The 14,291-nt window shown below is 44.6% G+C and overlaps 1 protein-coding gene across 1 annotated transcript; it reads right to left on the minus strand.

Annotated features, from left to right (window-relative positions):
* Positions 1-967: 967 nt before the first annotated feature.
* LOC129344738 (zinc finger and SCAN domain-containing protein 20-like) lies at positions 968-12,366 on the minus strand. The gene is made up of 5 exons (XM_055001597.1): positions 12,252-12,366; positions 6,601-7,286; positions 6,179-6,262; positions 5,133-5,219; positions 968-3,859 (listed from the first exon to the last, which is right to left on the minus strand). Exons 2-5 carry the CDS (start codon positions 7,082-7,084, stop codon positions 3,405-3,407), a joined length of 1,110 nt encoding a protein of 369 aa, XP_054857572.1. The 5' UTR covers positions 7,085-7,286; positions 12,252-12,366; the 3' UTR covers positions 968-3,404.
* Positions 12,367-14,291: the final 1,925 nt, after the last annotated feature.

Consider the following 14,291-nt stretch of genomic DNA (forward strand, 5'->3'; position numbering starts at 1 on the left):
GGTGGTGGCTGGTTATCTCCGAGAATAACAACTGTTCTCCAAGGCACAGAGATCAGTTCCCCTGGAGAAAATGACTGCTTTGGAGGGTGGACTCTATAGCATTATACCTCCCTCCCCTCCTCAAACACCGTTCTTTCCAGGCTCCACCACTCAAATCTCCAGGCATTTCTCAACCTGGAGCTGGCAACCCTACTTTTCCTTTTAAACACAGTTCCTTAAATCAGCGCTCAAGTCCAACCCACAGGGCTTTCAGCTGTACCAAAAGCCATGCCTAACAGAGAATCTGGAGTGCTGGTTTTAGGTGCAGGACAGGAGCTGCCTGCCCAGTTCTCTAACCAGCCATCCACCCTGTTTCTACTCAGCTCCAGAATTTCTTTCCCATCCAGCTTCTTCTCCAGCTCTCCTCCCTACTGGGATTGAGCTGGGAAACACAACAGCTGAAACCACTAGGAGAAGGATGCGCCTGAAAAGCCAACACTGTGGGCCAAGCTTGAAGTGATGAGTTACACTTGAATGGCAAGTGAACAGACGCACGTGTATTCCATCCTGTTCACTTGCGCTCCACTTGCACTCCACTCAATCACTGAGTGGAGTGCAAGTGAAGCGCAAGTGAACAGGGAGGAATACACATGAGTCTGTTCACTTGCCATTCAAGTGTAACTCGTCACTTCTAGCTTGGTCCTGAAAAGCCCCAGAAACAAGAGCCAAGATCCAGTGCCTGTTACCTAGGAATGCTTCCTTTCTGCCCCCGCCTTATCTGCCCTCCCTTTATATTTTTAGACATTGCCTGAAAAATAGAATTATTAATGATGAGATTGGTTAAAGAGGACAGTATTTTCTTCCTATCTTTTACAGTGCTGTACTGGAATCAAGACAGCTTCAAAAAGTTAACTTTTGACTTAAATTTATCCTTGCCAATAAATCAACTGCAACTTTGTTCACTAATCAGTTTATTGAAGGTGGGTCCAGTACTTTTATAATATTTGCAATTAGCTAATGGAAGCAACCAGGGTGAGGGCAGGCATATAGTCCCTCTATTAACCACTTCTAAAAGAAAAACTACAGTGCTTGCTAACCAGATGCAATACATTTTCAGTCATAATACCTGCCAAGAGTCTATCATTTGGCTTCTCATTTGATCTCTTCCCACCTTTTCACAAAAGAACATAATTTTTTTTCATCAAAGAACGGGGCCGTTTTCACCTGGCCGTTCATTCTGCCAGTTTAGCGCCACAAATCATTTTCTGTGATATCACAATCAGAATGGATTCTCCCAACTTGTAACGACTAGTTGCGCTTCCACAAGTTCACATTTCATAGGCAGAAGCACAAGAGGGGGCAGTCGAAGTGCTTGGGTTGCTGCATACAAAAACACATTCCTGCCCACTTAATTTTTAAAAAATTTTTGCGCAGTTTTGCACTATATCGCACTTTCCCAATACCAAATTTGCATTCGCCCACCCTCAACCTTCCTTGTGATAGGCAGCAGAGTTTTCCTGCCCATGGACTGCTGAAAAAATTGGTTGAACCAAATTTTAGCCATATTTGAATGCCCTTAAATAGCCTTGGGGCTTCCCAAATTGACTTGTCTGATGATGAGATCCTCCTCTCCTAAGACTCAACCATGTCCCTACAGAGAGTGTTGCTGCTTCTGTTGGCGCAGCTGGTTGGATACCTGGTGCAGAGCTCGATGGCACTGTGTCAGGTGCATCTGCACTCGATCTGTCGGAGAAGAGTAGCCGCTAGTCTTTTCCTATCTTCAAGAATACCTGCCGCTTCAGACTGACACCTTAGAAAGGCCAGAATAATAATAATAATAATAATAACATTCGATTTATATACTGCCCTTCAGGACAATGCCCACTCAGAGCAGTTTACAAAGTGTTATTATTACCCCACAACAATCACCCTGTGAGGTGGGTGGGGCTGAGAGAGCTCCAGAGAACGGTGACTGACCCAAGGTCACCCAGCTGGCTTTGTGGAGGAATGGGGAATCAAACCCGGCTCTCCAGATTAGAGTCCCGCGCTCCTAACCACTACACCAAACTGGCACCAAACACGAAGGAGGCTTCGTGATCATTGGCATGCCCTCACTGGAATGAATGTCCCCAGATTTTGGGTCTGAGAACACAGTCGGGACTGGTGGGACAGGATAGTCCTGACCACTTGGGACAATAGCCAATGGATCGAGTGTTTCCGTATGGACCGAGAAACATTCATGGATCTGGTCAGGGTGCTCTGGCCCAGATCGGAGTGATGTCGCGCAAAGGTTTTGCGATGTCGTGCAAAACTCGCGTGAGAAAACACTATCTTCCACGTTTTGTTCACAACGTTCTTCAGCATTCCGAATGAAGGTGAGTAGAGTGGAAACGGCATCTGTGGATGTCGCTCCCCAATTCATGCGGGCAGCCAGATAATGCAAACTATAATCAGCTCTATCAGTGTCCACTGTCACATTTCCAAATTGACCTCTCCCAGGGTTGAACTATGAGATGTCTGACACTGTGGCTATACCTCAGAAGTTCTGTCCCCGTTGTCATGCCAGGGCACTTGGCACATGCGTTGGAGGCTTGGGGGAGGGTCTTAATCTGCAAACATAAATTGGGATGCCTGCCCCCTCAGTGGCCCCTCCGCAAACAATCTCTATGTTCCACCAACATCCAATTTTGAACTCAGGCCTCAGGGGCCTCTGCAGTGAGGTTAAATAGTATGTTAGAAATTATTAGACTTGCTGATGCAAGCATCCCTTTCGGAAAGAACACCAAGCAGCAACCGACTTTTTCATTTCAGACTACAGTGACGGAGAAGACCAGGGAACCGAGGAGTCGGAGCCCACTCCATCCACTAGTGGGATGCCTGCCCAATGGCCTGCACTGGGGAATTAGCAACTCCCCAATTTGGAGGCCATCCTTTCCGCGGTACAGGCATCAGAGGGCAGAATAATGACCTCCAGTCAGTTGTTTTATTTAATTTTGTTTGGTTAATCCACTATCTCCGTGGAAGAAGTGTACATCTCTCTGTTTTTCAGTTTTTTTTAATTGAACACCTCGCAGAGCCCATTTGCAACTCCGGAGGCACGCGTGTCATGGCAGGGGCGCAGGCTGCTTGCTATTGAAAGAAGGGAGCGGCGGAGGGAGCAACAGAGAGTCCAGATGCTGTCTCGTGGGCAGGACCCATGAGATGACCACCCAAAACATTGTATATAGTTTGGTTTTGGTTTTGGGGTGGGTTTTCTACACCATCTCTTTGTAAATAGTTATTTGTTTAATAATAATAAGATTTTTCTGTCTATCCAAAAATCTTTGAATTGCCAATCTTTTTCCCCCTGTCCACCCCTCCACACTGCACAGACACTTGTTTGACAAAAGGTTACTCGCCAAACGGATTGGGGTTTTATTGTTGACCTAAAGGGTCAAGCGCTCCCTGGCTTTCCCCACACAGGAGCGCTTGGGTGCCCCCCTTTTTGGAAACTCAATGTTGCTCTCTTGTTGCCTAACAGTGACCGAATCAGCGACTGTTGGTTGACGCTGCATAAGAATTGCCTCTCCTAGTGTTTTCAGCGTTCCCACAGCAACACGCATAACTTCCAGGTGTTCTGTCCAAGATTCTTGGAACATCCTTCGCTCCTGCCTGTTCTCCTCCATGAACTCGGCGTGCCTGCGTCTCTCCTCCTCACGCCACTTCCTGGTTTCCTCTTGCTCCTTCCTCCGCTGAGCCATCTCCTCACGGTGCTCCTCAGATGACTGGGTCATCAGTTTGTCCACAGCATTGCTGATCCCGGAACACCCCCTTTTCCTACGCCTGATGTTAGCCAGGCGTGTTCCCGGAGAGAACTCTGCTATTGTTGTAGTTGGAGTTCCTAAGAAGATATTAAAAAAAAAATTGAGTGCAGCATGTGTCACACACCCTCACAACCCATCACTGACATGCAATTATATTGCAATCAAAAGTGGGTGCCCTTTTCCAGCAAATAATACATGAGAAGTAAGAAGCCATGATCTCAATAAAGGAAACTGACAAAGGACGATGTCCACAGAAACGTTGGCACTCACTGTGCTCAAAGCAACTTTACATAATTAAACAATTTTTACAAAGTGCAAATGCCTCTTATTTCTACAATAAATACATAATGCCTCCAAGTACAAATACATGAATAACAGCAGCGCAGTGCAGCAATGGTAACTGCAATACAACTCGGTTCAGGTAAAGTTCTTTTGCTCATTCAATTAATTTTCCTTCCAGTCATTCCCCAGGTGATATGGACTCCGGGATGGGGAGTGGGAACCGCCACGCTCAATCTGGGGCCGACTACGGACGCAGATTTCGTGCCACCTTCATCAGGAGCGTGCCATCTGTAGTTAACACAACCTGGCATCCCACGGAAAACTATTCTCTTCCACGATTTACTATGCGATTTATTAACCAGGTGGAAAGAGAGATGTGATGGTGATAGTTTTCCGTGGGATGCCAGGTTGTGTTAACTACAGATGGCACGCTCCTGATGAAGGTGGCACGAAATCTGCGTCCGTAGCCGGCCCCAGATTGAGCGTGGCGGTTCCCACTCCCCATCCCGGAGTCCATATCACCTGGGGAATGACTGGAAGGAAAATTAATTGAATGAGCAAAAGAACTTTACCTGAACCGAGTTGTATTGCAGTTACCATTGCTGCACTGCGCTGCTGTTATTCATGTATTTGTACTTGGAGGCATTATGTATTTATTGTAGAAATAAGAGGCATTTGCACTTTGTAAAAATTGTTTAATTATGTAAAGTTGCTTTGAGCACAGTGAGTGCCAACGTTTCTGTGGACATCGTCCTTTGTCAGTTTCCATTGTAAAACAGCAGAAACAGCCATCCGTTTTTTTCCCAATGATCTCAATAAAAGCAGTAACAGTATCTAGCTGGCTCACTAATGCATAGTATAGGTAATGGATGTGCAACTAATCCATGCCATTGTCTAAATCAATGGGGTCACATACTTATGGCATAGGTTCCTGGTTGCACATTCACAACATCTCATAGTGGTTGATCTGATTCTTCTGTCCGAAGTGCAGTGCCATCCTGTCATTACTGATACCAGAAAGTAACACATAGGACATTCCTGTTTTGCGCAAGAGCATAGACAACCTACTGTCTGCTGCGGGCCGTGGTGAGGGTGGGCTGTTCTCCTTATCCTGCCAGTTCTCCTGCACGCTTCTGAAGCGATCCTCAGTCTCTGCTGATAGAAAGGTAACCGCAAAGTCACAAGCAGTAATGAGTAAAGGTTTTTTTGGTTAGTCATTGATTTTTCCTGACAATACTGAGTTATCAGGTCCAATTTATCATAGATCTTAGCAAGGGTCTGACTTATTAATACTGTTTGTTTGGCTAAATAGCCCAGGGTTTCTGCCTTACTTAATTCTGATCCTTCATTTCCTGATGGCAGAATTTCAGAAAGATCACTAAAATTCAGTTCCTTCTGACTTTCATCTAATTGTAGGTGTTGCGGATTGGAGATTGGAAACAGCCCTAACTCTTCAGACAGACGCTGGTATCTGTTTGTCTGTCTAATACAGTTTGAGAGTCCCTCTGGGAAGAAATCTTCCATTTTACTTTGCTTGGAGCAGGGAGCAGGAATATCATTAAATGGGCAGCCCCGTTTCTTTCCCATTTACTATATTAAATTCCAAGTATAGGTTTTGCTTTTAAAGACAAGTTAAATACATTATAATGGCACAGCAGTAGCCTAAAATTCAGCTTCCTAGAGTTATCACAATACAGCTGTAAAAATAGGTGTAGCTGGATAGTGCTATCAGCTATGTAGTTAGGATGCAACAAGGTCTTACTAATAAAGGGTTTTTTTACAGAGGGAGCAGAGACCCAATCCTTTTATTAGAGAAGGACACCGCCAGCTCCTCTGTATCTCCAGCACTCATGCCACCACAACATACTTGGTGCTGGTCATGGTTGCCAGGAAGCAATTCTCAACATTGGAACCGATACTGACAGCCAGATGGAACTGCAGGTAATTTACTGCACAAAATATGTTTTGTGTTTTCTTTGAAAGGAGGATCTCTATCAAGCCGCACAATCCAACCAGCAAGCACACAGTGCCCTGGCTTCTGTGTGCCACCTTGTTTACAAAGTCAGGTTCAGGGGCACCCCCATGGAATAACAGGTGTTATGAATATTTCTCACCATTTTTCCCCAGACCGTCTGTTGTGGCATCCAGGTCTCCTTCCAGCACATACTGGTTGTCATCAGTCTGGTTGGTGGAGTCTCCTAAAATATAAATATGGAGAAACAGCTTTATAGTGTTTAGTGACTTGACTATGTAGGATCCGCTCAGTCAGAAAGGGCTTCTCTCCCATCGCAATGCTGGTCTGCCTGCAGGTGTTGGCAAGAATTTCTCCCATAATTCCTGGTCAGCCCGTTGCAAGCGTGGCAAGACACCATGGGGAACAGTTGTTTCAATGACTTTTCATTTTGTATTACTCCCCAATGATGCCCACCCCCCGAACCCACATCAACCACTCCCCATCCCCTCACTCCATTCTCCAGGTGATCTTCAACAAGAATTATGCTAGCCCACCCTTGGTCCAGATTTGCTCTGATCTTACCTGTTTGGCAAGGTGAGGAGCTCCTTAAGTCCTCAGCATTTATAGTTTCGAGGTCATGGGAGAAGAGCTCCTCCAATCTCTCCTGTATGTCCACTGGTTCTGTCCTAATTTGACCCATCACCTGAAGAACCGTGCTTCTTGCTAGGCGTTTTGGCTTCACGTTAGCATCTCCTCTAAGTATACTTTCCAGCTCCTTGTAGTAGGGGCAGGTGATGGGTGCATTGCCAGAGCGGCTGTTGTGTGCAACCACCTTCTTATACTCTAGACGCATGGTCTTGGTCTTGGATCTGCACTCAAGAGCCGATCTTCTATGGCCCCGTGTTGCCATCTGCTCCGAGATTCTCTCAAAATAGTCCAAGTTTCTGTGCGTGTTCCGTAGGGCCTCTTGTATTTTCTTCTCACCCCAGAAATGCAGCAGATCTAAAATCTCTCTATGCCTCCAAGAAATTCCCCGCTTGACATAGCTGTTGTCTCTGTAAGCCATGTTTTTTCACGCCAGGTGAGCCAACAGTGGAATCTGACTCTAGTAGAATTTCGCAGAAGATGACCGCACTTGCCTGCCAAAATATTGCTGCAGATGCTGCTGGACGAGTTGGAGAAGGCTCAGCAGTGTGGTGATTTTTGGTTGCCTTGAAAACAAAAATGGATGGCGCATGCTCCACGGACGCTTAACCGCGGTTTGGTTCCTGTGAAAAAAAGTAACAGTCTGCAATTAAGATTTGCGCTACTGCGATATATTATGAAATATTTTTTGAAATGTGGTCATGCAGCACAAAATCAACAGCTGCAGAAGACATTTTTCAGATCAGAAACATCTGTATATTTGGGAGGATTCTGCACTGCTGTTCTTGACTAACAGTACATTGCAATTGCGCAATACAGCTTCCTTTTTTAAAAGAAATTTTTTCGCTTTCTGGTGGAGCGTGCATTGGCTTGTGGGAGTCTTGGGTGGGAAAATTTCTTTTGACGGTTCAGAAATTTTAAAAGGTGGGATGGGTAACTTGGGAAGCAGCTGCTTTTGCATTACAAATCATTCATAACTGCTCCAGGCTGTTCACGTGGAAGCCATTACTGCCAATGGGGTCCAAACTGGCGGACACTGACCAAGAGACAGATCTTGGAGTCGTGGTAGATAACTCACTGAAAATGTCGATGCAGTGTGTGACAGCAATGAAAAAGGCCAACGCTATGCTGGGGATTATTAGGAAAGGAATTGAAAACAAATCAGCTAGTATTATAACGCCCCTGTATAAATCAATGGTACGGCCTCATTTGGAATACTGTGTACAATTCTGCTCACCACACCTCAAAAAAGATATTATAGCACTGGAAAAAATGCAGAAAAGGGCAACTAGAATGATTAAGGGGATGGAACACTTCCCCTATGAAGAAAGGTAAAAGCGCTTGGGGCTCTTTAGCTTGGAGAAACGATGACTGAGGGGTGACATGATAGAGGTTTACAAGATTATGCATGAGATAGAGAAGGTAGAGAAAGAAGTATTTTTCTCCCTTTCTCACAATACAAGAACTCATGGGCACTCAATGAAATTGCTGAGCAGTCAGGTTAGAATGGATAAAAGGAAGTACTTCTTCACTCAAAGAGTGACTAACACAGGGAATTCACTGCCACAGGAGGTGGTGGCAGCTTCAAGCATAGAGAGCTTCAAGAGGGGATTGGATAAACATATGGAGCAGAGGTCCATCAGTGGCTATTAGCCACAAGGTATAGATGGAACTGTCTGTCTAGGGCAGTATTCTTGGTGTTTGGGGGGGCAATCAGTGGGAGGGCTTCTAGTGTCCCTTCCCCACTGACAGACTTCCTGATGACACCTGGTTTTTTGGCCACTGTATGACACAGAGTGTTGGACTGGATGGGCCATTGGCCTGATCCAACATAGCTTCTCTCATGTTCTTATGTTCTTATGACATGAAGAATCACAAAGCGGATTTGAAGGAGAATGGACAAAACGTGACAGAATTGGAATGAGGTGAGAATTCTGCGGGAGGAGGCACTAGCTAAGCGCTAAATTTAGGGCGTGTGAAAACGGCCTGGATGGCTTTGTGTTCTCTTCATAAATAAATTTTAAAAGATGTTCCACGGAAACTTCCTGGACGATCTATGGCTCAGCCTGTAATGAGTATAAAAGGGAGAAGAGAAGAAAGATGTAAGCTGATTTGGATCTCCATGGGGGACAAAAGTGAACGAGGTAAAGTAAATTCCTAAAGTAAATTAATCATTCAGTAGTTTATGAAGTAAGTTTCAGAAAACATATATGCTGTGGCAGCATTGCTACCTCTCCATGATTTGGCCTTTGGCGCAGTATCCTTCAAGATATTTGTTTGGCTTCCTCCTCTTCAGATATCCGGCCAAGAGATTCTTGTTCCTGAAGCTGTTTGCAGGCAAGTGAGCGGCAGATTCACAAATCTTTTTCAAAGGATAGTTTGACACAGCTGGTTTTTGTTGTTTTAATTTGTATGCTTTTCATGTCAATTAATGTTGCGGATGTTGTTGTTTTTCTGGTGGAGTGCCTTGGGCTCTGTTTGTTTAGGGCAAGGGTTGGATACAAGGATCTAACATGTTATAAATAATGCAATTAAAATATGGATGGTCGTGTTCTGCATTTCAAAAGTGAGTCCCAGCTTGACTCCTACACTCGTTTTGAAGAGAGTCAGCCTCCGGTAGATGTTAAACATGCTGTAACGTAACGTGTTCTTGAGGCACTGCACTTGGAGTCTGTTTATGTGTATGCCATAATTTTATTTTTGATGTTCTTGATCCCCTTCACCCACTCCCAATGGTATATGAATAGGGTAACAGGACAGAAGGAAAAATCCATTCATTTACAGTTTCCAACCTCCAGGCAGGACCCAGAGATCTCCCAGAATTACAACTGATCTCCAGACAACAGTGATCGGTTCCCCTGGAGAAAATGGCTGCTTTGGAGGGTGGCATTATATCCTCCTGAGCTCTCTCTCTCTAGGCTCCACCCCCCCCAAATCTCCAGGAATTTCTGAAACCAGAGCTGGCAATCCTATTCTGCTTGCGGGATTACAGTGAAAACTAGTGTCTGTGTAGGATAGCATCCGTTCATCCCACACAGCTGTTTTGTTTTATTTTTTTACACTTTTTTACATTTCTGCCAGATATAACCACAACATACATTCAGCATATAAATAAAACTCAGCGTACCAAGGGTCGTCTCTAAATTTGAAGGGCTGTTATACTTTTCTGGGTTTCCAGCCTCCAATGTTCCCAAGAAAAAAATTATACCGTTGTGGAGAAAAAATTGGCAAATATAGTACATTTTTATCTTGCAGTTTCTCTAAGGCAAGAGCAGGGTAGATCAGGCATCCCACCCTTCATTTTAACCTCATGAGAGCCTTGCAAAGTAGATGGGCTAAGTGAGTGGGCCGAGGGTAACCCAGAAAGTTTCAGTGGGGATTTGAAAATGGATTTCCCAGATCATAGTCCAGTACTTGAACCACTACACCAAGGAAGAAAAGTGGAAAGTACAGCATAACCTCAGATGCAGTAAGTAAATATCCTTGTCTATTTCCTTCTGGAGTAAGCAGTGTCTGGTGTAGAAGAAGAGAAAGGCAGCAAAGAAAGGGCTAGTCAGATAGGAAATTGAGTTAGGGTTATGGTTAGCACCTTCTGCCTTTGATAAGTGTCAGTCTGTCTGCAGATTGCAGCTCTTGTGTCTATATCCTCCTCCTCAGAACTTCCACGCAACAGAACTCTCTCTCAGCTAGCAATGTAGGTCAGATCCGATCTCTCTCTCTCCTCTTCCCCATCAAGTATGTTAGTTCCTGAATAAAGCTTTTCTTGACTCTTTAATCAGCGGACCTGGCCACTGCTGAGCAATCTCTTCTAACATTTCTACCTTTGGAGTAGTTCTCACATTCATGCCAATGTATGAAACAGACAATAACAAACTTCCTAGGACACAGCAGGCTTTGGGGGGCCTATTGCTTTACTCAGAGTCTCTGTTGAGTTTATGTACTCCTAATGGCAAAGTCCCTGACCTCAAGGGACAGAGTTAGGGCGGTATTGTAGGGAAGGGGTCTCTGATGTTTTGCGAATGAGTTAGGAACCATAGACTTCACCATTATGTTGCCTTACATATTATCTGTTGCTTTAAATATGTACTCCTATATACTACCTGTGCTTCATGTTGTTTAATGTCAGTTCTAGAATTGATTAGGTTGTTTCAGCAATTCTTCAACCCCATATTGGATCCTTGCTAATACTATGTATTTGTAAACTTGCATTTATTTACCCTATGACATTGTTTATGGAAATGTTCTTGACACTGTATGGAAATGCCTGCTCCTGTCCTTGCTACTGATTGTACTAATCTCACACTATGAAATCCGCCTTGAGTCTCAGTGAGAAAGGCGGCATATAATTGACATAAATGACAAATAAATGACAAATATTTTCAGTAAAACTGTTTCTTGTGGGCCTTTTGAATATTACAGCTTTTTAAGCTTATCGTTCAACGTAAGAGGGCAGCAGAGGGCAATGCTATGTTTTCTCTCTCGCAAGAAAACACAACTGTTGGATGTCCTTTCCCCATTAGTCTTGGCTCAGTGACAACAGTGGGTGTTTGGAAATGTGTAAAGGTCCTTTTAAGTGGACTGGCATCTTAAAAAGGAACTGACACACTAGCTGGATATTCTTTCTGGTCCATGTAGTGCACAGTGGAAATGCTGGTCAGTTACTGATGTGGTCTGGTTCATATGATAACTATATTTATGCAGTATGGGGAAAATAGAAAGAGAGAGGATGTGTTTCACAGTGGTTATATGTACTCCTATAGAGTGGGGACGTTCTCCTGCATTCTCCCTACTAAATTCTCCCTGTTAAAACCAACAGGAGCCGCACAAAAGAAACTATCATATATTTCAATGGGGCTGGCACTGCAGAACAGCCTGGAAAGTTTGTGCTCTGCCTCAAAGGGTGAAACATCCCCTGGTTTTACCCTTTGAGGCAGCTGACCCTGAGCTCTCCCATCCATTTTTACAGTCCCCTGTCCATTTTTACTGATGAGGTGAGATCTAGACACACAGAAGCCTTGGAATCAAACATGCCATTTTAAGGCAGGAGACAGATTTTTTTTACTGAGTTGAACACAGTTTGGAAGAGGGTTTGATGCTCATGGAATGTGGATGGGCGTTACGGCTAGGAAAGGGGGAAAGTGACTTTCCTTGCTGGGAACGACCTTAGACCAAGGGTTCCCTGGAAAACAATCGGGTAGTTGCCTGCCACCACTCAGGTACCTCCTGAGAACAGCTAGACTGATCTGCTGGGAAGCAGCTCTTCCAGCTCAGCCCTAGCAAAATAACTAACAGGGTGGAAACCCTGAAAAACTGTCTTATAGCAAACTGTGGGTAGGGCCAAAGCAATCTGGCACATAGGGAAGAGAATCAAAGAAATATCCCAGAGAAATGGATTGTACCAAGGAAGCCAGAAATGCCTGAAAAGAAAGATTTATTATAGAAAAAAAGGGGAAATGGTGTGTGAATTTAAAAGGAGTAGGAAGGAGGACAAAATACAAAACACAGGGATGAGCACACTATCACACGGCATACAGTCTATGAAATAAAACAATGATGTTGTTGAGCTAACTCAGCTAAGCACACTTTACCTAAATTGTAGAAGGTTCCTCAGAGCATATGCAGTACCGAGATAGTGGAGGAGACCTTAACCCCTGGCCCACTGGTCTTGGGGTCTCCAGATGTTCCAAAGTGGGGACAAAGAGAAGTCCAGAGCTCAATGGAGTCTGACCTAAGCCAGCCTCCTTGATGAGATTGACTAGCAAATCTAACCAATCGCAAGCAAAGCTCCATCTCTGATGTCAGAGACTATTTCCACCAATCAGAAAATCATTAGAGGGTGGTCCCACCATTTTAATGGTTCTGCACTAACATGACAAAAAGGGGATCTGGCTCAAACCGGTTGCCCTTTGTCAAAAAAGGATTAAGTTGGCCAGGTAGCCCTAACGTAAAGTGGAGTGTAAAGTGTTGTTCTCACGTAAGCCCCAGGGATCCAAGAACCCTGATGCTCTAGGTGGCACTCTTGAGCCATATGGAGCTTAGGGTTCTGTCCCAGGGAGTCATCCCATTTCTGACTTTGGTAAATAGGTCTGGCAGCCTTTATAATGTTTTTAAACTCTTGAAGCTCACACATAAACTCTTGAAGCTCACACATAAAGAGAGCCAGTTCGGTGTAGTGGTTAAGAGCGCAGGACTCTAATCTGGAGAGCTGGGTTTGATTCCCCACTCTTCCGCTTGGAGCCGGCTTGGGTCAGTCACAGCTTCTAGCTCTCTCAGCCCCACCCACCTCACAGGGTGTTTTGTTGTGGGGATAAAAATAGCATGCTTTGTAATCCGCTCTGAGTGGGTGTTAAGTCATCCTGAAGGGCGGTATATAAATCAAATGTTGTTGTTGTTATTATAAACAAACCCCCTTAAGAGTGAGAACTGAGACATCTCTCCAAAAGCTGTCAACTTTCTTCAGCCTTCCATGATGCATAGAGGTAGAGTGAGCCATCAAATCGCAACCAATTTATGGCAACTCCATCATGGAGTTTTCAAGGCAAGACATGAGCAAAGAAGGTTTGTCATTGCCTTCCTCTGCGTAGCAACCTTAGTCTTCCTTGGTGGTCTTCCAGCCGAGTATTAACCTGCTTAGTTTACAGGCTCTGACAAGATCAGGCTAGGCTGGAACTATCTATGAGCCAAACTACAAGTGACGTCTTACACAGGTCGGAAACTAGTCGGCTTCCCTCAAGTTTTAATGGGAAATGTAGGCATCCTGGTCTTGCAGCTGTAATGGAGAGCCAAGCTGTAAGACCAGGGCGCCTACTTTTCCCATCAAAACTTGAGGGAAGCCGACTAGTGTCCAACCTGTGTAAGACGTCACTTGTAGTTTGGCGATATTCCATGATGCATACACATGGAGTTTTTGTATGTGTTCTACTGTTGGGAACAGGTTTGAGAAGTTTTTTCTCGGGGGGGGGGGGAACCTGCTGAACCTGTTTGCCAGAAGTGACAATAGAATGGGGCTGAATCCACACACCCGCGGAGCATCCCGGCGTTGCGCTAAATATTTGCTAAACACCCTGAAGTGTAGCGTCTTTCTAGCATGATTTCTGAAAATCTTGTTTGTCTTTAACGTGCGACCAGACTCAGATTTTGCTCTTCTACCAAGACCAACACAGGTACCCACCTGAAACTAGACATTTCCTGTTGAATTTCAGGACTTTTTTTAAAGTACTCCTCATTTTGAAGACCCTCTCCCGTCAGATCCTTGGTTGTCTTTCTTAAGCTTATGCTATTAACACCAAAGTTTGTCGTCTGTGATTTGCAACAGTTTGCAGAAATGACTAAGTTTTCAGGCAGATTGGTGGATGGGATGTCATTATTTTATGCTTGACATTATACATTTTTTCATGCTTTGGAGAGTAATACAAGATAAGGGGGGGGGAGGAAAACTGAGATCCTCAGGGGATGGGGAAGGTGCTACAAATTCCCTGAAGTGCAACTGGAGTCAAAAGCAAATAAGAAAAATAATATTGCCTTTTGTGGGATTCTTTTAAGGTTTATTACCAGGGGAGGCCGGCACCTCTGTGCAAACCCTGCAGATCAATGGGTCCAAGACTATGTCAATTACTTCTCTCAGAACT

Source organism: Eublepharis macularius, chromosome 17 (genome assembly GCF_028583425.1).
Source record: "Eublepharis macularius isolate TG4126 chromosome 17, MPM_Emac_v1.0, whole genome shotgun sequence".
In the NCBI taxonomy this organism is placed as follows: domain Eukaryota; kingdom Metazoa; phylum Chordata; class Lepidosauria; order Squamata; family Eublepharidae; genus Eublepharis; species Eublepharis macularius.

What these genes read in the sequence shown, in the direction of transcription:
- LOC129344738 (XM_055001597.1), bottom strand. Translation starts at nt 7,084, where the DNA reads ATGGCTTACAGAGACAACAGCTATGTCAAGCGGGGAATTTCTTGGAGG. An exon ending in CTCCTCACCTTGCCAAACAG is followed by an intron (nt 6,263 to 6,600) that starts GTAAGATCAGAG and finishes TTTATATTTTAG; the next exon opens with GAGACTCCACCAACCAGACT. An exon ending in AGACGGTCTGGGGAAAAATG is followed by an intron (nt 5,220 to 6,178) that starts GTGAGAAATATT and finishes CCTTTCTATCAG; the next exon opens with CAGAGACTGAGGATCGCTTC.